Source organism: Dipodomys merriami, unplaced genomic scaffold (assembly GCF_024711535.1).
Source record: "Dipodomys merriami isolate MVZ:Mamm:240054 unplaced genomic scaffold, mDipMer1.0.p SCAF_125, whole genome shotgun sequence".
In the NCBI taxonomy this organism is placed as follows: domain Eukaryota; kingdom Metazoa; phylum Chordata; class Mammalia; order Rodentia; family Heteromyidae; genus Dipodomys; species Dipodomys merriami.
This window is the reverse complement of record NW_027202549.1, coordinates 3031626-3054611: the sequence shown is the minus strand read 5'-3', so window position 1 is coordinate 3054611 and position 22986 is coordinate 3031626. Positions and strand designations below refer to the sequence as shown.

Here is a 22986-nt window from a genome sequence, read left to right as displayed (position 1 = left end):
AAGAGGTATCAGAGATAAGTGACCCAAGAAAGTGATTCTGATGAGTACTTAGATCATTTTCCTTTAGAATGATCTCAATGAAAAAAAAAAAGAAAGAAAGGATTTGGCAAACATCTTTGGAAATAATTATTGTTTTAGAATGATTTTCCATGTTACCATCTTGTTCTAGTGATAAAATTATAGCTTAGATGGATTGCTTTGTCAGGCATTATGCCAGTAATAAAAGCTCTAATATAAAACCAAATACAGGACACACACCGGTGATCAGTTTGGGAATAGGAAAAAGTCCTCAGAAGCTGCTGATAGGTTAGTGATTTGTCTTTATTGTACTGCAAAAAGTAGCCTTACTCAATTTTTAGGAGAAAATACTTATTTACAGATGCCTACCCTCTATGAACGCTAGTGTTTTCCCCCCCAACCACTATTCTGTCTGACTCCCAGAAATTGGAAGTACCCAGTTATCCCCTCCCCCCTTTATATTTTCTAAAAGTAGCTTAATTTGTTTACTACACCTTGCCAAGTTTTTAAAAATCTTTTTGTCCCTTTGGAGGTTTTGGAAATCAATGTCATAAAGTTTCTTCTCTCCCCCTTATCAATTACCAAAGATGAGCCTTAGTGTCTTCTGAGCAGCATCATGAAGAAATTAACAATTTCATTATTATGTAAGTTTTTGGTGCTTAATGGTTTTGTTTGTCTTAAAACTATTTCAGATTTTGTGGGGAAAAATCTAAGATCAACAAGGATTTGTTGTATGTCTTCTGTTATTGCAAAATAAACCTGTAGAAAAAAAAAGATGATGTTTTAGTTACAATTTGGGTTAATACAACTGTGGAAAATATAGGACAATATTAAACAGGGAAAAAAACCCCAATCCTCTGTGGTTTTAACTTTGCTAATTAATGTTAGCTTTGATACATTTGTTACCATTTTTTCCTTCCTAATACATAAACAGTTCAGAGTCATATAATAAAATTGTGTTGGTGTTGTTGCCCCCCCTTCTTTTATTATGTAGAATGTGTTTCTGTGTCATTAACTTTTTTTTTTTTTCAAATCTCAAACTTTGTGTGTGGAATTGAAGTGAGAAATCTCTCCAAAAAGTCTAATAGGCATGTTAACATGCTTTTTAAAAGATGTGATGATAGAAGAATCATTAGAGTCACACTGGAAGAGCTTTCAAGCAGTCCTTATTTATAGTAATTTGGTGTATGATAGCAATGGCATTTAAATTTATAGCAAACAGTTTCAGTAACTCTTTTCTAAGGTACACTGAAAGCTGGGCATATTGGTACATTGTTATAATGCCAGCAATTAGGGAGGCTGAATCAGGAGTGAATGAAAATAAGAACCTTCTGGGCTGTGTAGTGAGTTCTAGCCAGTTTGAGCATCACAATGAGGCCTTACCTCAAAAAAAAAAAAAGCATATGGAGTGTTTGAAGATGGAGTTCAGCTGTACAGTATATGCTAAACTGTAGGGCATATGTTAAGGCCTAAAAATTATTGATAAATGATCTGATCTTATGGTAGAGAGGACTTTTAAAAAGTGTGTTTGGAGTGCGGGGGACAGGTGCTATGGCTCAAGCCTGTAATCCTAGCTATTAAAGAGGCTGAGATCCAAGCATCATGGTTTGAAGCCAGCCTGAGCAGAAAAGTCTGTGACTCTTATCTCCAATTAAGCACCAAAAAAGATGGAAGTGGAGCGGTGGCTCACATGGCAGCGCACCAGCTCCTATATTTATATTTCTGGCCTTTATTGGTTCATTGTTGGGCTGGCTTTGAACTGTGATCCTCAGATCTTAGCTAGCTTCTTGAATAGCCAGAATTACAAGCATGAGCATAGCAAAATTCTTGGACTCTCCTCTAAGATCTACCTTATTTCCATCTCCCAAGTAGCTGGGATTACAGCCATAGGTCTTTATTATAAGAGATGCCTTCATTTTTGTATGTGCTGGTCCTAGGCCTTGAACCCAGGGCCTGCTGCTCTTACTTGGATTTTTTACTCATAGGCTTTTTTTTTTCCCCTGGCTATTTGGAGATACATTCTCAAGAACTTTTCTGTCCTAGCAGGCTTCAAACCTGATCTTCAGATCTCTACCATCTTACTAGGATTGCAGGCATAAGCCACCAGAGCCCAGATGGGGAATTGCCTTCTTAAGAAATTTCCTGGAGCCAGGCGCTGGTGGCTCACGCCTGTAATCCTAGCTACTCAGGAGGCTGAGATCTGAGGATCGCGGTTCAAAGCCAGCCAGGGCAAGAAAGACCATGAGACTCCTATCTCACCAGAAAACCGGAAGTGGCGCTGTAGCTCAAGTGGTAGAGCGCTCGCCTTGAGCTGAAGAGCTGAGGGACAGTGCCCAGGCCCAGAGTTCAAGCCCCACAACCGACAAAAAAAAAAAAAGAAATTTCCCGGCAGGGCACCAGTGGCTCCCAACTGTAATCCTAGCTACTCAGGAGGCTGAGATCTAAGGATCATGGTTCAAAGCCAGACCAGGCAGGAAAGTCCCTAAGACTTATCTCCAAATAACCACCCGGAAACTGGAAGTGGCACTATGGCTCAAGTGATAGAGCATTTGCCTTGAGCTGAAGAGTGCAGGGACAGCGCCCAAGCCCAGAGTTCAAGCCCCACAAAGGACAAAGAAAAGAAAGAAATTTCAGCCAGATGCAGATGACTTGTGCCTATAATCCTGGCTATTTAGGAGGCTAAGATCTGAAGGTATGGATTGAAGCCAGCCTGGGTAGGAAAGTTCATGAGATCCTTATCTCTAATTAACCAGCAAAAAGCTGGACAGAAGTAGGGCTATGTGGTTCAAATGGTAGAGGGCCAATCTTGAGTGAAAAAGCTGAGGGACAGTGCCTAAGCCCTGAGTTCAAACCCCAGTACTGGCACCAAGAAGGGAAAGAAGGGGGTGAGGGAGGAAGAAAAAAAGGAAAGAAATTTCTAGTCTTTATCCTGTTAACCAAGGAAAGCTTTGAAATATTGAGTCAAAAGTAAAAAACTTTGGCTCATTAAATGGATCTCTGGCTCCTGAGTAGCTAGGATTATAAGCATGAGTCATCATACCTGACCTTGTATTCTTCTTTAAGAAGACATTCACTATATTAGATACATTGTTATAAAAGATTATTGATGGTTCTATTCTATGTGTGTGTGTGTGCATGTGCATGCATGTGTGGGGGGGTTGGTTGGTACAGGGGCTTTGAATTCAGGCTTTGTGCTTTTTTTTCATCTATAGCTAACTCTCTACCACTTGAATCATGGCTCCACTTCTGGCTTTGTGCTGGTTAATTGGAGATAAGAGTCTCTTAGATATGTCTGCCTGGGTTGACTTCAGATCTGGAATCTCAGATCTCAGCTTATGAGTACCTAGGATTATAGCATGAGCTACCAGTGCCTGACAAATATATCCTTTTATTTTTGACACATATTCTTTAAATTTTTTCTTAATATTGTCTTTAAGTAGCTGCATAAATTCAGATCTAGTTTTAAAAAGCATCTGAGTTTATGTACTATACTTTAGTATGCCATAAAAATAGTACCAATGTCAATTAGGTAATGCGTAATGACTGCATTTAAAAAATTTGGTTTCATGTCACATGGTTGTTTAGGTTTTTCCTCTCCCAAGATAATGTGCTAACCATTTAAAAGAGAAGAGTAGTACACATCTTTTCCACACATTTTTTCCACAGCATATACAATTAGATGGTACCATTTATTATTGTAAGTTTTAGGTATTACAGGAAAATGGAATCATAGTTCTTCCTGTTTGACACTGAATTCTAAATGCAACAGATATGTAAGAAGCACATGCTGTATGTGAACTAAGGATTAGCACATGGTCTACCAAGTGGATGAAAAGAAATGATTATTTATATACCTGAAATCTCTAACATGCTACAGAGCATCTGGACTGTGAAAAGGAGACTAGTATTTCTATTTCTAACTGTGTGGCTCAGAGAAAAATAATTACTTTTCCTGACATTGGAGATAGACTGAAATACTTGGATCAAGAAGCTTCACTTGGCGCCAGGCGCTGGTGGCTCACGCCTGTAATCCTAGCTACTCAGGAGGCTGAGATATGAGGATCTCGGTTCAAAGCCAGCCCGGGCAGGAGAGACCGTGAGACTCCTATCTCCAATAAACCACCAGAAAACCGGAAGTGGCGTTGTAGCTCAAGTGGTAGAGCGCTCGCCTTGAGCTGAAGAGCTGAGGGACAGCGCTCAGGCCCAGAGTTCAAGCCCCACGACCGACCAAAAAAAAAAAAAAAAAAAAAAAAGCTTCACTTGGTCTGTGTTATTCTCTGATCTGTTCCTACTTTTATTCTGGCAGTGGTACTGGGCAAAGGAGAATAGTACAGATATTGTTAATAGTTCCTCAGTATCCATAGGTTGCAGAGTCATCCCTAGATAATTAAAAGTTACTATCTTTGGTTGGTTGGTTAGTTGGTTTGTTTTGTTTTGTTTTTGCTGGTCATGGGGCCTGAGGCGCTGTTCCTGAGCTCTTCAGCTCAATGCTAGCACTCTACCACTTGAGCCACAGCACCACTTCCAGCTTTTTCTGCGTATGTGGTGCTGAGGAATCGAACCCAGAGCCTCATGCATGCAAGGTAAGCACTCTACCACTGAGCCACCTTCCCAGCCCAAGGTTGGTTTTTGAGATAATCTTGCCCAGGCTAGCCTCAGTCTTGTGATTCCTCCTGCCTCAGCTTGGGTGCTGGGATTACAGGTGCACCTGCAATTGACTTCTGCATCTTAGTAGTGACTTAGTTACTTAAGGCATTGTGTGCTGATACTGGGACTTGAACTCAGGGCCTAGTGCACTGAGGTTTTTTTCACTCACAGTGGGCAATCTACCACTTGAGCCACACTTCCACTTTTCCATCAATTGTTTTAATAAAATTAGTTAATACATAATGTAGAGCTGTTTTTTTTTCTTTTCTTTTTTTTGGGTACGGTCGTGGTGTCTGAACTCTGGTCCTGGGCGCTGTCGCTCAGCTCTTCAGCTCAAGACTAGCGCTCTACCACTTGAGCCACAGTGCCATTTCCATCTTTTTTCTTTTTGCTTATGTGGTGCTGAGGAATCGAACCCAGGGCCTCAGACATGCAAGGCAAGCGCTCTACCACTGAGCCACCTTTTCAGCCCGTTTTTTTTTTTTTTCTTTTCATTTGGACTCAAGTATTTTTCTAAGTGTCTTATACATTGGTACTTATATTAACTCAGTTAAGTTAACTGACTTGTCTTAACACAGTTAAGATCAAGTTGAGGTTTGAACCCAGGCGTGTTTTTCCAGTGTGCTAGTAAGTCAAGGTACAAAAGGATGAGCTGGGAAGGTGGCTCAGTGGTAGAGCATGCCTGAGGCCCTGGGTTCGATTCCTCAGCACCACATAAGCAAAAAGAAAAAAGCTGGAAGTGGTGCTGTGGCTCAAGTGGTAGAGCACTAGCCTTGAGCTGAAGAGCTGAGGGACAGTGCCCAAGCCCAGAGTTCAGGCCCCACGACCAGACCCAAAGAAATAAAAAAAAAAAAAAGGATGAGCCCCATTATATGGCAAAATGAAAATATTCCTTCTTTCCTTCCTTCCTTCTTCCTTCCTTCCTTCCTTCCTTCCTTCCTTCCTTCCTTCTTTTTTTCTTCCTTTCTCTCTCTCTCTCTCTCTCTCTTTTTTTTTTTTTTTTTGGTTGATTGAACACAGAGCCTTGGCACTGTCCCTAAACCTCTTTGTGCTCAAGGCTTGTGCTTTACCACTTGAGCCACAATGCTACTTCCAGTTGTTTTTTTTTTTTTCTTGGGCTGGTCATGGCTCCTACCACTTGAGCCATAGCGCCACTTCTGGCTCTTTCTGCTTATGTGGTGCTGAGGAATCGAACCCAAGGCCTCAAGCATGCAAGGCAAGTACTCTACCACTGAGCCACCTTCCCAGCCTGCTACTTCCAGTTTTTGAGTGGTTCATTGGAGAAAAGAGACTTACAAGGACTTTTGTGTTACAGGCATGAGCCACCAGCACCTGGCTCGTGTGTGTGTGTGTGTGTGTGTGTGTGTGTGTGTGTGTGTGTGTGTGTGTGTGTGTGTGTGTGTGTGTGTGTGTGTGTGTGTGTGTGTGTGTGTGTGTGTGTGTGTGTGTGTGTGTGTGTGTGTGTGTGTGTGTGTGTCCCCTTCCTTCAGTTTGAACTCATGGCCTGGCACTGTCTCTGAGATTTTCTGCGAGCGTGTGTGCGTGCGTGCGTGTGTGTGTGTGTGTCTCCTTCCTTCAGTTTGAACTCATGGCCTGGGCACTGTCTCTGAGATTTTCTGCCCAAGGCTAGCATTCTACCCCTTGAGCCATATATCCACTTGGCTTTTTTGGAGACAAGAATCTTCTAGGCTTTCCTGCCTTTGCTGGCTTCGTTCTGCAATCCTCAGACCTCAACCTCCTGAATAGCTAGGTGTGAGTCACCAGTGTGCATTACTATGCCTGACTTTTGTTTCGTTTTTGAGGTCAGACTAGCCTCAAACTTGATCCTCATGCCTCAGCCTTCTGACTTCTAGGATTACAGATGTGTATCACCAAACTCTGAAAATTTTTGGTGTTTCTGATGAAAGAGAAAAAACAAATCTGTTTCTTGGAGGGATCTTGCCATAGCTCTGTAGCATACTTGTCTTTACAATATAAGCCGTAGTTGACAGTTTAGAAAACCCAGTCGGAATCTTTGCTCCTGGCCTGCTCCTCCTTGCTTTGTAGTCCTCTCTGTGATGATCAGAGAGCAGTTTTGCATGTGACATTTACTGTCCTGTGCTTGGCTCTGCAGAGATGTGATTGGTCTAAACGCTAGATGGGGAGTGTGTTTCAGCGTGTTTATCTAGTACTGTGAAGCATGCTTTTGTTTTTTGGTTTCAATGTGATATAGTTTGGTTTAAGAAGTGTTCATGAAAACAGTTTTCAAATACTTATCAACTGGTTAAAAAAAAAGTGCCATAATAGAACTATTTTGGATTCCAGATCTGTTCAGCTACCCTGAATACCCAATAGTGATGCCAGGGGGGTTGCTTCTTTGCACTTTTAGCATGTGAAAAACAGTAGCATAATTTTGACTACCATCTATTTTATTTCTAGGAACCCTAAGGACTCTGCAATATGAATAATTCTCTGGAGAACACCATCTCTTTTGAAGAGTATATCCGAGTGAAGGCTCGGTCTGTTCCACAACACAGGATGAAGGAATTTCTGGACTCACTGGCCTCTAAGGGTCCTGAAGCTCTTCAGGAGTTCCAGCAGACGGCTACCACCACCATGGTGTACCAACAGGGAGGGAACTGCATTTACACAGACAGCACTGAAGTGGCTGGGTCACTGCTTGAACTTGCATGTCCAGTCACCACCAGTGTTCAGCCACAAACCCAGCAAGAACAGCAGATCCAGGTTCAGCAGCCACAGCAGGTTCAGGTAAGAGCAGAATGTTTAGGTGTAGCCTGTTTGCTTGTTTGTTTGTTTTGGTCGGTTGTGGGGCTTGAACTTGGCCTGGGCACTGTCCCTCAGCTCTTTTTTTTTTTTTTTTTGGGTCCGGTCATGGGGCCTGAACTCTGGGCCTGGGCGCTGTCCCTCAGCTCTTCAGCTCAAGGCTAGCCCTCTACCACTTGCCACAACGCCACTTCCAGCTTTTTTCTTTTTGCTTATGTGGTGCTGAGGAATCAAACCCAGGGCCTCAGGCATGCAAGGCAAGCACTCTACCCCTGAGCCACCTTCCCAGCCCCAGTCCCTCAGCTTTTTTTTTTTTTTTTTTTTTTGTCGGTCGTGGGGCTTGAACTCTGGGCCTGGGCGCTGTCCCTCAGCTCTTCAGCTCAAGGCGAGCGCTCTACCACTTGAGCTACAGCGCCACTTCCGGTTTTCTGGTGATTTATTGGAGATAGGAGTCTCACGGTCTCTCCTGCCCGGGCTGGCTTTGAACCGCGATCCTCAGATCTCAGTCTCCTGAGTAGCTAGGATTACAGGCGTGAGCCACCAGCGCCCGGCTTCCCTCAGCTTTTGAGCTTAAGGCTAGGGCTCTACCACTTGAGCCACAGCCCCACTTCCGGTTTCCTGGTGGTTTATTGGAGATAAGTGTCTCATGACCTTTCCTGCCCAGGCTGGCTTTGAACCTCAATCCTCAGATCTCAGCCTCATGAGTAGCTAGGATGACAGGCATGAGCCACAGTACCCCCTGGCTGTTTAATGCATTTTATTTGCTGTCAGGGTTTTGGTTAGGGAGGCATGTTATATCTATACTCTATGCAGATGCTAGGGATTAGTTTCTTTCTTTCTTTTGCCATTCCTGGAGCTTGAACTCAGGGCCTGGGCACTGTCCCTGAGCTGCTTTTGCTCAGATGAGCACTCTACCATTTGAGAATCACTACTAGCTTTCTTTTTTATTGAGGAATGGAACCCAGGTCTTAGTGTATGCCAGGCAGACACCCTACCACTAAGCCACATTCCCAGTCGCTAGGGATTGTTTTCAACATGAGGAAGCTTGGATTTGGTGGGGTGGTACTGAGGTTTGAACTCAGGATTTTTGTGCTTAGCTCTGAAACTTCCTTGAAAACCGATGATGTCATAGTTAGTGTGGATACTATTTTTAGCCACTGAACTGAAAAGATCATAGAGTCTTGATATTTTCTTCAGATAACTGAACATTATAGAAAATAGAGGTCTGTCTTGGATTGGGTTTGTATATGTGACTGAGGCTTCCCTTCTGCCTGCCAGTCTGAACAGAGACCATAACAAAGCTAATTTTGTCTCATTAATGAAGATAATGTGTAGAATTTGTTTTAAAATAAAAGGACTCGAGTCTGGGAAGGTAGCTCAGTGGTAGAGCACTTGCCTTGCATGCATGAGGCCCTGGGTTTGTTCCTCAGCACCACATAAGCAGAAAAAAGCCAGAAGTGTGGTGCTCAAGTGGTAGAGCGCTAGCCTTGAACTGAAGAACTGAAGAGCTGAAGGTCAAGTTCAGGCCTCACAACTGACCAAAAAAAAAAAAAATAGATAAAAGGATTGTTGCTGAACACTGGTGGCTCATGTCTAAAATCCTAACAGGAGACTGGAATTTGAAGATTGGAGTTTGATGCCAGCCTGGTCAGAAAAATCTATGACATTCTGTTTTATTTTGGTTGGTTGTAGGGCTTGAACTCTGGGCCTGGGTACTGTCCCTCAGCTCTTCAGCTCAAGGCGAGCACTCTACCACCTGCCACAGTGCCACTTTGGGTTTCCTTGTGGTTTATTGGAGATAGTCTCACGGCCTTTCCTGCCCTGGCTAGCTTTGAACCGCAATCCTCAGATCTCAGCCTCCTGAGTAGCTAGGATTACAGGTGTGAGCCACCAGCACCCAGCTTCCATGAGATTCTCACAGCTGCAATTATCCAGCAAAAATCCTAGACTGGAGGTGTGGCTCAAGTGGTAGAGTACAAAGCATGAGCAAAAAGCCAATTGAGAATAAAGCACCACGTTCGCCCTGTACTGGCACAAAAAGATGGTGGTAGACTGGAGGGGGTATTTTAGTAATCTTCATGTAGTTGTTAGGTTACATAACTCAGTCTATAGCTTTCTCATTTGGTAGTTATTGTTTATAAACTCTTGGTTTTTTTTTTTTTGGGGGGGGGAGGGATCCAGTCGTGGGGCCTGAACTCTGGGCTTGGGCGCTATCCCTCAACTCTTCATCTCAAGACTAGCGCTCTACCACTTGAACCACAGCGCCACTTCTGGCTTTTTTCTTTTTTTCTTATGTGGTGCTGAGGAATCGAACCCAGGGCCTCATGCATGCAAGGCAAGCGCTCTACCACTGAGCCACCTCCCCAGCCCCTATTTATAAACTCTTAAGTTCAACAATAATGCAATCAATGGCAAGAAACAGTATTTGTAGATGGAAGAGACTATTGTTTCACATAAAGATTCACACTCTACCACCCGTGTGTGTGTGTGTGTGTGTGTGTGTGTGTGTGTGTGTGTGTGTGCGTGTGCGTGCGTGTGCGTGCGTGCGCGCGCGTGCGTGCGTGCGTGCGTGCGTGCGTGCGTGCGTGCGTGCACGCATGCTACTCCTGGAGCTTAACTCAGGATATGGGTACTATCCTTGAGCTTTGATGCTCATGGGTAGTACTCTACCATTTGATCTACAGTTCTACTTCTGGCCTTTTGGTATTTAATTGGAGAGAAAATAGTCTCACAACAGACTTCCTTGCCCAGACTGACTTTGAACTGTAATACTCAGATCTTAGCCTCCTGGGTAGCTAGGATTACAGACTTGAGCATCAGTGTCTGGCTTCATCGTGTGTGTGTGTGTGTGTGTGTGTGTGTGTGTGTGTGTGTGTGTGTGTGTGTGTGTGTGTGTGTGTGTGTGTGTGTGTGTGTGTGTGTGTGTGTGTGTGTGTGTGTGTGTGTGTGTGTGTGTGTGTGTGTGTTTAGACAGAATCTTGCTATGTAGCCTCACTGATCTCCAAACGCAGCATCTGCCTGTGGGAAAATCACCAGTGCTAGATTTGCAGATGTGAAACGTCGCACCATACCTAGTCCAACTTCATTCTTTTGCATCTCGTTGTCCTAGCATCATCTTTGATTATATTTTGTTAATGTCTTTCCACTATTGGTTAGAGATAAACCCTCTTCCTTATTTTACTTTTTTTTTTTTTTTTTTTTTTGTCCTGGGTCTTGAACTCTGGGCCTAGGCGCTGTCCCTCAATCTTCAGCTCAAGTCCACACCTCTCTACTACTTGAACCACAGCACCACTTCCAGTTTTATGGTGGTTAATTGGAGATAAGAGTCTCATAGACTTTCTTGCCTGGGCTGGCTTTACACCATCATCCTCAGATCTCAGCCTTCTGATTAGCTAGGATTACTGGCGTGAGCCACTGGCGCCCAGCTCTCTTTTATACATATAGTTTTTAACTGTTCCTTTCCTACTTTGGTAATTCTTAACCTGTGGTTTGGGTTGTTTTGGTATGTATAGTTGATGGAAAACTTCTATTGCACACTATATGTAATTTCAGGTGCTTTTGCGTACTGAAATAAAAATAATAAGATATAAACCACATTGTTACCAGAGATGTTTAATCCAGAATTGAGTAATGTTGTTTAGATAAACATCTGGTTTTTGTTTTTTGGGTTTTTTTTTTTTTTTTTTTTGTCGTTCATGAGGCCTGAACTCTGGGTCTGGGCACTGTCCCTCGGCTCTTCAGCTCAAGGCTAGCACTCTACCACTTGAGCCACAGCACCACTTCCAGTTTTGTGGAGATAAGAGTCTCATGGGCTTTCCTGCGCCTGCTGACTGGTCTTTCCTGCCTAGGCTGATTTTGGACCACCATCCTCAGATCTAAATCTTCTGAGTTCTTAGGATTACTGTTGTGAGCCACTGGCGCCAAGCTATTATTAATTTTTATTTATATATTTATTTATTTTTGTCAGTCACGGGGCTTGAACTCTGGGCCTGGGCGCTGTCCCTGAACTCTTCAGCTGAAGTGGAGCGCTCTATACCACTTGAGCCACACAGCCACTCTCAGTTTTCTGGTGGTTAATTGGAGATAAGAGTCTCATGGACTTTCCTACCTTGGCTGGCTTTGAACCATGATCCTCAGATCTTAGCCTACTGAGTAGCTAGAATTACAGGGGTGAGTCATCGGCTCCTAGCTAGTATCTGCATTTTATGTTTTTTGTTTTTGTTTTTGTTCTTGTTTTTTTTTTGGGTCCAGTCGTGGGGCCTGAACTCTGGGCCTGGGCGCTGTCCCTCAGCTCTTCAGCTCAAGGCTAGTGCTCTACCACTTGAGTCACAGTGTCACTTCCGGCTTTTTTCTTTTTGCTTATGTGGTGCTGAGGAATCAAACCCAGGGCCTCAGGCATGCAAGGCAAGTGCTCTACCACTGAGCCACCTTCCCAGCCCCAGTATCTGCATTTTAAATAATGAAGTTAGTACTGTCTGTTGAGATTCTGGGATCTTTACCATATTTTCTACTAACTGCTCAATTTTTTTTCTACTAATTGCTCATGGTAGAAGATAGATTTGAGGAAGTGGCGCTGTGGCTCAAGTGGTAGAGCACTCTCCTTGAGCTGAAGAGCTGAGGGACAGTGCCCAAGCCCAGAGTTCAAGCCCCACGACCAACCAAAAAAAAAAAAAAAAGAAAAGAAAGAAAGAAGATAGATTTGATCCTGAGTGTGTTGTATTTGACTTTACACAAATAGATAATTAATTTCAGATACTACATATAAATATGTTTATGGGTTATATAATTGAGCTTCTGTATCAATATACAAAAAACAAAAGATGTTCATTTTCAAAGAAGTTAGAAATGAGCAATATGTTACGATATGTCCTACTTAGTTGACTAGTTTTCCTTGGTCTGTGGACTAGATATGTTTCACTGAATGCAATGTGATTTGGTTAATTTTTCATATGTTTTGGGGGATTGTGGCCTCCTTAGTAGCCTTCGCTATGGCAGCTTTTTTTTTTTTTTCCCCTAGTCCTGGGGCTTGAACTCAGGGCCTGCGCACTGTCCCTGAGCTGCTTTTGCTCAAGGCTAGCACTCTACCACTTGAGCCATGGTGCCACTGCCAGCTTTTTTCTGTGTATGTGGTACTGAGGAATTGAACCCAGGGCTTCCTGCATGCTAGGCAAGCACTCTACCACTAAGCCACATTCTCCGCCCTTTTTGCAGCTTTTTTTCCCCCTCACATTGCATAATGCCCTAAAATTTCTTCATCTCTTGAGCATCTGAATTCTCATTCCTTCCTGCCTTACTCACTGGTGAATCTCGTTGCTTCAGGTACAGGTTCAGGTACAGCAGTCTCCGCAGCAAGTCTCCACTCAGCAACTCTCCCCTCAGTTCACCGTTCACCAGCCTGCGGAGCAACCCATCCAGGTCCAGGTGCAGATCCAGGGCCAGGCACCACAGTCAGCAGCCCCCTCCATCCAGACCCCGTCTCTGCAGAGCCCCAGCCCCTCACAGCTACAAGCAGCCCAGATCCAGGTGCAGCATGTGCAGGCGGCCCAGCAGATCCAGGCTACAGAAATCCCAGAGGAGCATATCCCACATCAGCAGATCCAGGCTCAACTGGTGGCTGGCCAGTCTCTCGCCGGGGGTCAGCAGATCCAAATCCAGACCGTGGGTGCCCTTTCCCCACCACCATCCCAGCAAGGCTCACCCCGGGAAGGGGAGCGGCGGGTTGGTGGCACAGCCAGTGTCCTCCAACCAGTGAAGAAACGCAAAGTGGACATGCCCATCACTGTGTCCTACGCCATCTCAGGGCAGCCAGTGGCCACCGTTCTGGCTATTCCACAGGGCCAGCAGCAGAGTTATGTGTCTTTGAGGCCAGACTTACTGACAGTAGACAGTGCCCACTTGTACAGTGCCACTGGGACCATTACTAGCCCTACAGGAGAAACTTGGACCATCCCGGTTTATTCTGCCCAGCCCCGGGGGGACCCTCAGCAGCAGAGCATTACACACATTGCCATTCCCCAGGAAGCCTACAATGCCGTTCATGTCAGTGGCTCACCCACAGCCCTGGCAGCTGTAAAGCTGGAGGATGACAAGGAGAAGATGGTGGGCACCACGTCTGTAGTGAAAAACTCCCATGAAGAAGTAGTGCAGACCCTTGCAAACTCTCTCTTTCCAGCACAGTTCATGAATGGCAACATCCACATTCCAGTGGCTGTGCAGGCTGTGGCGGGCACATACCAGAATACAGCTCAGACTGTTCATATATGGGACCCCCAGCAACAGCCACAGCAGCAAACCCCTCAAGAACAGACGCCGCCGCCGCCACCACAGCAGCAGCAGCTCCAGGTCACTTGCTCAGTAAGTGAACTTAACCTGTACTGTACGACACTTTTGCTTCCTTAGGGCCTGGTGTAGCACAGAACTTATCATCGGTAGCCTCTGATTTGTTGAATGCTTTGATTTTAGTCTTAGCAGTGAATAGAATCCTATTTGGGGGAAGGAGGAAAAGCAGACGATGAGGTTAAAACAACAGGCAGGGGGGTTATCCTAGTACCTGGAGATCAATTAAATGACCAATAACTGTTCCTGAAGTGTTTCGTGGTTGTTGCTTTGTTTGGTGTTTTGCTAGTTTGGTTTGACGTAATTGTTTCTTGAGATTTCTTGGCTCTGCCTCCTGAATGGCTGGGGTAATAGTTGTATACCATATTTACCAGGGGTCAGAGGTATAGATAGATTTGTCTATTTAGGCTATTCATCGACTTGCCAGTTTATCCAAAAAGGATATAGAACAGAAACTCTGTATCTCAATAGATGGGATACAAAATCGTTAGAATGGATACAGTATCTAGTCTCCTGGGACTGCTAAAGGTAGCAAGCCTCAGTTGGGATTCAGGCCAGGGAACTTATACAAATAAGTGAGATAAGGGGCTATTCAACTCAGTTTTTAAATGGTTTATTAAAAAGTGACCAGGCCTGGAAAGGTGGTTCAGTGGTAGAGTGCTTGCCTCGTGTGCATGACTCCCTGGGTTCAATTCCTCAGCACCACATAAACAGAAAAGGCCAGAAGTGGTGCTGTGGCTCAAATGCTAGAGCATTAGCCTTGAGCTGTAGAGCACAGGGACAGCGCCCAGGCCCAGAGTTCAAGCCCCATGCCCAAGGGTGGGGGGGGGAGGGAGTGACCAATTGGTTTCTCTACAAAATTTAGATGACTTTGTTAAGGACCTACTAAATGTCTAGCTATTAGATCAACAAGTAAACAAAAGTACTTGTTCCATGTAGCTTGGAATCTACTTGTAAGAGTAAGAATTTAGGATTTCTATTCCTTGAAATAATAAGATAGCAAAATCAAGAATGACTTTGATGCTAGTTATCAGTTGCTCACCCTATAATCCTAGCTACTCAAGAGGGTGAGATCTAAGCATCTTGATTCATGGTTCCAAGTCTGCCCTGTCAGGCCTTTATTAGAGATAAAAGTCTAGAGATAAGAGTCTGTGAGACTCATCTCCATTTAACCAGCAAAAAGCCAGAAGTGTAGGTTGGTCTTGAATAAAAAAGCCAAGCAAATGCTGGGCACTGGTGGCGCATGCCTGTAATCCTAGCTACTCAGGAGGCTAAGATCTGAGGATCGTGGTTCACAGCCAGTCAGGGCAGGAAAGTCTGTGAGACTCTTATCTCCAATAAGCGACTCAGAAAATTGGAAGTGGTACTGTGGCTCAAGAGCTCAGGGACAGCACCTAGGTCCAGAGTTCAAGACCCACAACTGACGGGGGTGGGGGGGGGAAGGGGCATGGAACATGCTAAAAAGCTAATCCAGAAGCAATACACCACATGCTGCAGTCTCTGCCTATGTGTGCTATCAGCTAGCAGACCCTTACTTCCCAGCATGGGTATATATGTGTACCATTGAGCAAAGTATCCAGAGGACTCTGGATAACAATTTTGAGCAGGGAAGATGATGAGTTGTCAGTATTTTGGGTACTGCTGGGCTTTGAACTTGGCCTCGCACTTGCTAGGTAGGTGCTCTACCAGGGTTTTCTCTTTAGATTGTGTTTGTGAAGGATATGACATATTGGAGGTATATAGAAACCACTGGTTATTATTTAAAGGGATGTCTCACTTGGAGATGGACTCCACAAATGTGGAAATCCATTCTGGAACATGGCTGAGACTTAGCTGGGAAAATGTGTAGAGGAAATGAAAAGTATGTATGCAGTGCTGAACCAAGGTTGACAATCATTTGAGTGCTTTACAGAGTGAAGCCCAAGGCAGATAGAGAAATGTGTGCTTTATATCCTGGGGACGTTCAAGAGAATAGGATATCAGGAAGCTGAGCAGAATATAAAACAGTTATATCATTGTTAGATACTAGAAAGATTCAGTAGTTTAAGGACCAAAGCACCATTATATGTGAGCTTTTCAGTATAGAATTATTATTATATTATTATTATTATTATTATTATTATTATTATTGGTGCAGTTCCTAACAGGACCTGGGTGTTGTCCCTGAACTTTCTTTTTTTTTTTTTTTTTTTTTGTCAGTCGTGGGGCTTGAACTCTGGGCCTGGGCCTTATCTCTGAGCTCTTCAGCTCAAGGCGCATGCTCTACCACTTGAGCCACAGCCCCACTTTCCAGTTTTCTGGTGGTTAATTGGAGATTTTCCTGCCCAGGCTGGCTTTAAACCTCGATCCTCTGATCTCAGCCTCTTGGGTAGCTAGGATTACAGGCGTGAGCTACCAGCTCCTGGTTCATTACAGTAATTTTTTAGACAGAGATCAGGTGCAGGCTGGAAGGTGATAATGACAGTTGTAACAATGGTGGTAACTAACAAGGTAACCAAGATTCATTTCTCTTGATAGTCAAAATGGATTTGAGCTGGGCACTGAATGACAGGCTCAGGCCTGTCATTAGGCCTAGCTACTAAGAATGATGAGATCTGGACCATCATCAAGGGTTAAATCTAGCACAAGCAGGAAATTCCAGGAGACTCATTCCATCGCTAGTTAACCAACAAAAAGCCAGGCTGGTTGTGTTGCCCAAGCAACAAGCAAGTCAAGAGAGTATGAGCCCTGAATTCAAACTCTGGTACCAACAAATAAAACAAAAAGTAGCGATTGGAACCCTGACGGTAGCATAGTGAACCATAGGTCCATCAAACTCAAAAGTTGGTGAGTTGGTGTAAGGTACTGGTGATATATATATATGTATATGTATATCTCTCAGCTACTCATGCAGCTGAGATCAGAGAATCAAAGCCAACCCAGGCAGAAAAATGAATGTGACTCCACTTCTGGCTTTATGATAGTTACTTGGAGATAAGAATCTTCTAACTGCTTCTAACTGTACTCCTCAAATCTTGGCTTCAAATCTCAGCCTCCTGAGTAGCTAGAACTACAGGCATGAGCCACCGGCACTTGGCCCAGTTTTTTTATTTTTATTTTGTCAGTTGTGGAGTTTGAACTCTGGGCCTGGGCACTGTCCCTCAGCAATTCAGCTCAAGGGGAATGCTCTACCCCTTGAGCCACAGCTCCACTTAGGTTTTCTGGTGGTTAATTGGAGATAAAAGTCTCATGGCCTTTCCTGCCTGGACTGGCTTTAAACCATGATCCTCAGATCTCAGCCTCCTGAATAGCTAGGATTACAGGTGTGAGCCAGCAGCACCTGGCTATTTTTTTTAATTTAATTTTTTTTTTTGGGGGGGGGGTTCGGTCATGGGGCCTGAACTCAAAAAACATGCCCAAGAAATGTGCCAGTCCTGGGGCTTGAACTCAGGGCCTGGGCACTGTCCCTAAGCTTCTTTGGCTCAAGGGTAATACTTTACCATTTGAGCTACTGCACCGCTTCTGGCTTTTTCTGTTTATGTGGGACTGAGGAATTGAACTAAGGGCTTCATGCATGGGCAAGCACTTTACCACTGAGACACATTTCCCAGTCCTTTCTTTTCTTTTTTGAGGTGCTGGCCCAAACATGCCACCAAGGTATGTTCCCAGCCCAATTATAGTTGAACTAAATGGGAGAACATGTTTCTTTACTTGAGTGTATACTTATGGAGCATTTTTGTGTCTTATTTAAACATGTAGGTAAAAATATGTTAAAATGTTTCTTGGTTAACATGTTTAGTGTCTGCTTTATAGTCTATTTGGATGGATGTAGTATAATTTGTTCTCTAAACAGTCCCCTTTAGTTGAATGTTTGGGTTTTTCTGATATACATACACACATATGCAATGTGTGATAAATGTATAATATGTATAATATTTATGCATATACATATGTATATTATATATAATAACTTTTATTCTAGTGCTGGAGATTGAACCCAATGTTTTGTGCATGTTAGACAATCACTTTATCACAGAGCTATACCTATTGAAACTTCTGCAAGTTTTTATTTTATTTTATTTTTTGCCAGACTTGGGGCTTGAACTCAGGGCCTAGGCACCATCCCTGAGCTTCTTTTGCTCAAGGCTAGCACTCTACCACTTGAACCACAGCTCCATTTCCGGCTTTTTCTGTTTATGTGGTACTGAGGAATCACACTCAGTGCTTCATATATGGTAGGCAAGCACTCTTCCACTAAGCCAACTATTTTTTTTTCTTTTGATACAATGGTTTCCTTATAGTTTAGGGCAAAACATTTTTTGAGACCTAGTGCTTAATGCCCAAAATACTATGTTGCTTTATCTCTGTTTAATGGTATCAAAGCTAATAAGACTATATGTGACAATCCTATCTATTCAGGAGACTGAGATCCAAGGATTATGGTTTGAAGACAGCCCAAGTAGGAACATCCATAAGACTTTTTTTGTTTGTTCTTTGGTCCAGTGGTGGGGCCTGAACTCTGGGCCTGGGTGCTGTCCCTCAGCTCTTCAGCTCAAGGCTAGCGCTCTACCACTTGAGCCACAGCGCCACTTCTGGCTTTTTTCTTTTTGCTTATGTGGTACTGAGGAATCAAACCCAGGGCCTCAGGCATGCAAGGCAAGCGCTCTACCACTGAGCCACCCTCCCAGCCCTCCAGGAGACTTGTCTCCAGTGAACTACCAAGAAAGCCTGGGAATGGAGCTGTGACTCAAGTGGTAGAGCACTAGCCTTGAGCCAGAAAAGCTCTTAGGCCCAATGTGCCCAGGCTGTGAATTCAAGTCCAGGATCAGTGCAAGAAAAACACAACAAAATATAATACTTAATTTTTTATAGTGAGAAAATTGAAGTGCAGATAAGTTTAAGAATCACTGCTATGGTCATTTGGCACCAAAAATGTGGATTTGTAGACTTAACTCCTAACCTAACTTGAGAGCTTGTTAGACATATGGAATCCCAGGTCTAGCTCCATGCTCCATACCTTTTCAACCAGTGTGTGCATTTCAATAAAATCCTCAACTCAAGCTGCTATTGGTCATGCTTGTAATCCTAGTTACTGAGAAAGCTGAGTTCTAAGGGTTGCAGTTTGATGCCAACCCGGGAGACAAACTCAAAAGACTTTTTTTTTTTTTTGGTCAGTCGTTGGGCTTGAACCTCTGGGCTTGGGCGCTGTCCCTCAGCTCTTCAGCTCAAGGCAGTCGCTCTACCCCTTGAGCCACAGGGTCACTTCCGGTTTTCTAGTGGTTTATTGGAGATAAGAGTCTCACCGACTTTCCTGCCTGGGCTGGCTTTGAATCATGATCCTTAGATCTCAGCCTCCTGAGTAGCTAGGATTACAGGCGTGAGTCACAGCACCTGGCTCAAAAGACTCTTATTTCCAATTAAACACCAAGAAGCTGGAGGTTTGGCTCAAGTGGTAGAACACCAGCCTTGAGAAAAAAAATTAAACAGCTGGGCACCAGTGGCTCACGAACGAACACACACACACACACACACACACACACACACACTCTCTCTCTCTCTCTCTCTCTCTCTCTCTCTCTCTCTCTCTCTCTTTCTCTCTCTCTCTCTCTCTCTCTCTCCCTCTCTCTCTCCCTAGTTGATTTATTTGCAAGTCTGGGAAGCGGTGCATTCAGCCAGTAGTTTCAGAGGTTTAAAGAGACTGATAACTGATCTCTACCCTAGTGAGAGATTTCAGGGCAAACCTCCATATTGGTGTTCTTAAATAAGGGTCAAATTGCAGGCAGGGCTCAGCACTAGCTGAGTTTATAGCACTAGCTACCTTTGCTGTCCCTACAGTAAAAGTAGAATTCCAAAACCTCTTGAAAGTAGAATAGCAAGAAGAGATTGTGTTTGTGTGTGTGTTGTTTTAAACTCAGGGCCTGGGGTCAGTCCCTGTGTTTTGTGCTCAAGGCTTATGCTCTACCACTTGAGCCAAAGCTCCCTGTCTGGCTTTTTGTTTTGTTAATTTCCTGCCAGCCTGGGCAGGAAAGTTGTAAGACTCCTCTCTCCAGTTAACCACCAAAAAGTGAGAAGTGTAGCTGAGCTCAAGTGGTAGAGTACTATCTATCCTTGAGCACAAAACACGGGGACAGCACCCAGGCCCTGAGTTCAAGTCCCAAGGCCTACACAGACTAGCATCAAACCATGAGCCTCAAATCTCAGCCTCCTGAGGAGCTAGGATTACAGGAGTGAGCCACAATCTCCTGGCTTCAAGAAGACATTTTTTAAAACTAAATGAACTGTAAGTAACATTCTTGTGGCAGTTGTGCCAAAGGATCTAATGCGGAACAGTATTGATACATTCTTATGGTTTCTCTCTCGTAGGCTCAAACTGTTCAGGTTGCTGAAGTCGAACCACAATCACAGCCACAGCCTTCCCCAGAGCTTCTGCTTCCAAATTCTTTGAAGCCAGAAGAAGGGCTTGAAGTATGGAAAAACTGGGCCCAAACCAAGAATGCTGAACTAGAGAAGGATGCTCAGAACAGATTGGCACCCATTGGGAGTGAGTGTTTGGGAAGTAGTGGTGGATGGTATGTGTCTAAAATATCGGTAACAAGAGAGGAAAGTCATTTCCCCGGTGCTGAGAAATACAGAAATACACTTTGTGTAATCTGTTGTACTACTTTCTAGTGTTCACCTAGGAGACCAGGGAAGACTGACTTCCGGGAAGAAATAGGAATCAATAGTGTGTTTATGGCCTTTCTTTCCTAGCTCATAACTTGCTCATGTTACAACGAGGTTTCTCTTTGATTACAAAGGGGTTTCTGTTTGATTGGTTGTTTTTTTGCTTCTAGGCCCCAGTACTAACTTTTACGATATATAGGCAAGATGGGTTATAGAAATGAAACACATGCAGTAGGATAGATGATCACTGCCTTAGTAGGCCAGTACTGATCACAGATAGAAGTGGCCACTTCTATTCCAGCACCATGATGGATAATATCTGCTCTGAGGCCTCCTTTCAGGAATATGAACAAATCAGTACACAGACAGTTGCAGTCAGGACCATCATTCACCCTTGGGACTTGTGTCATAGGGCGCCAGTTGCTGCGGTTCCAGGAAGATCTCATCTCCTCTGCTGTGGCTGAGTTGAATTATGGGCTCTGTCTAATGACACGGGAAGCTCGAAATGGAGAAGGTGAACCTTATGACCCAGATGTACTCTACTATATTTTCCTGTGTATTCAGAAGGTAGGAAACAGATCCTCACAGGAACAGCTTCGGAGCTGGGCTCCCATTGGGTGTTTGCTGGCTAGTCAAGTTAGGAAAATGACAAGAGGCAGCCCTCTTTGAACTATATATTGAATTTTAAAGTAAATTTTATTTTCTTTTAATTGCAAATATCTATGCCCTTCAGGAAACAGGCAAACATCTTTCTTTTATTTTCCTTCCTTTCTTACCTTTCCTTCCCCTCCTCTTTCTTTCTCTTTTCTTTCTCTTTTTCTTTTTCCTCTCTCTCTCTCTCTTGTTCTTTTTCTTGTTCCCTCCCTCCCTTCCTACCTTTTTTTCTGTCTTTTTTTCCTCTCCCTTCCTTGCCCCTCCATCCCTCCCTCCCTCCCATTATCCCTTCCTTCCTTTCTTCCATCCCTCCCTCCCTCCCCCAACCCAGGAACCATGTGAGGTACTCTACATGCTGTCTCTTGCTCTTTTCTGTCCTAGAAGACAAATACAGTAGTGTTCATTTACAGACAAGGAAACTGAGCCACCAGTGTTTTAAAGACTTGGGTATGCATGTGTTACAGAATACCCTAGTAAAAGGCTAACCTGAGACCCCATTCGTGATTTTGGCTGTCACATGATGATGCCTTGCGAAGCTTGAGGAAATAGCCTTAGCGCTCAACAATGTTGTAGGAATCAGTGACTTGAAATGCCATGTACCTGGTACCTTATTTTGTTGAGGGGAGAATAGGTAGGACTAGGTGCTTGTGGGAAGATGTTTATTTCTCCTCTAAGCCTTACTCAAGAGTCTTAACGATAACTTTGGTGAATTGTTTTTCCTTAGTATCTTTTTGAAAATGGAAGGGTAGATGACATCTTCTCTGATCTTTATTATGTTCGATTCACGGAGTGGCTACACGAGGTTCTGAAGGATGTTCAACCCCGTGTCACACCACTTGGTAAGAGTCCCAGTGACATTTGGATTCTTTTCTACTTAGATTTTGGTTGGTTGGTTGGTTGGCTGGCTGGCTGGCTGGTTGGTTGTGGGTCGGTTGTGGGTCGTGGGGCTTGAATCCTGGGCCTAGGCACTCCTTAGATTTTTATTTTTATTTTTTTATTTTTTTGGTGTCTGGTCGTGGGGCCTGAGCGCTGTCCCTCAGTTCTTCAGCTCAAGGCTAGCGCTCTACCACTTGAGCCATAGTGCCACTTCCGGTTTTTTTTTTCTTCTGCTTATGTGGTGCTGAGGAATCGAACCCAGGGCCTCATGCATGCAAGGCAAGTGCTCTACCACTGAGCCACCTTCCCAGCCCCCCTTAGATTTTTAAACGGTGGACAGCTTCTGAAACTGTGATTATAATGTGTGGGTTCGCTTTATTTTTCATTTCATTTGTGTTTCTTTTTTTGTGGGCTTATTGTAATTTATGGGGTTAAGAAAAGAATAAAGTTCGGGAAAGCTAACCTGCCAGAGAGGAGGCAGGTGGGCAGAGTGAAACCATGTCCAAGTGTTAATGAAATTGCTCTAGGAGCTGACTTTCCCAGAGGAAGGCTGTCTAGTGCTTTCATTCTGTGTCTTGGGTTCTTCAAAGAATTAATCCAAGAACAGAAAAGGGCTTCCCGTTGCTGCTGTGCCACAAAATAGCTAATGCATGCACAAGGATAAAGCCAGAGTTGCCATAAAGAGATGTAAGTAACACTAAGTCACAAAATTGGCAGCTTTGGCAAGAATAGAAAAGAGAAGGAGAATTGAGCAGAATGTTCTCTTTCCTCCTTCCATGAAGTTTTACCTTCACTGAACCCCTGCCTGTTGGTCTGTCCCATAGCTCCAGGCCCATTAGTTCATTGAGTCTGTGAAAGGGACTCAGACCAAATAGTATTTTGGTGCAGTCTTGACTGCCCAAGGGCCTTGTTCAAACCATTGGCCTTGCCTCTGCTTATCTCTAGGTTTGCTGATAGAACTAGGGTTTTAAGTAACAGCTGTCCTGTTAGAAGAAACTTTGTCTCAAGAAGGACTTGCTAGCCGGGCGCTGGTGGCTCACGCCTGTAATC

The 22986-nt window shown here is 44.0% G+C and overlaps 1 protein-coding gene across 4 annotated transcripts in view; it reads left to right on the top strand.

Moving 5' to 3' along the window:
• LOC138824064 (transcriptional regulator QRICH1) overlaps positions 1-22986 on the top strand; it is a 32955-nt gene that overhangs the window by 4873 nt on the left and 5096 nt on the right. For all 4 annotated transcript variants that reach the window (XM_070017732.1, XM_070017734.1, XM_070017733.1 and 1 more), the window contains 5 exons: positions 7084-7413; positions 12748-13782; positions 20107-20284; positions 20819-20973; positions 21785-21899. In XM_070017732.1, the coding sequence (XP_069873833.1) occupies positions 7105-7413; positions 12748-13782; positions 20107-20284; positions 20819-20973; positions 21785-21899 (1792 nt within the window). In that variant the 5' untranslated portion in view covers positions 7084-7104. The remainder of the gene's footprint in view (positions 1-7083; positions 7414-12747; positions 13783-20106; positions 20285-20818; positions 20974-21784; positions 21900-22986) is intronic.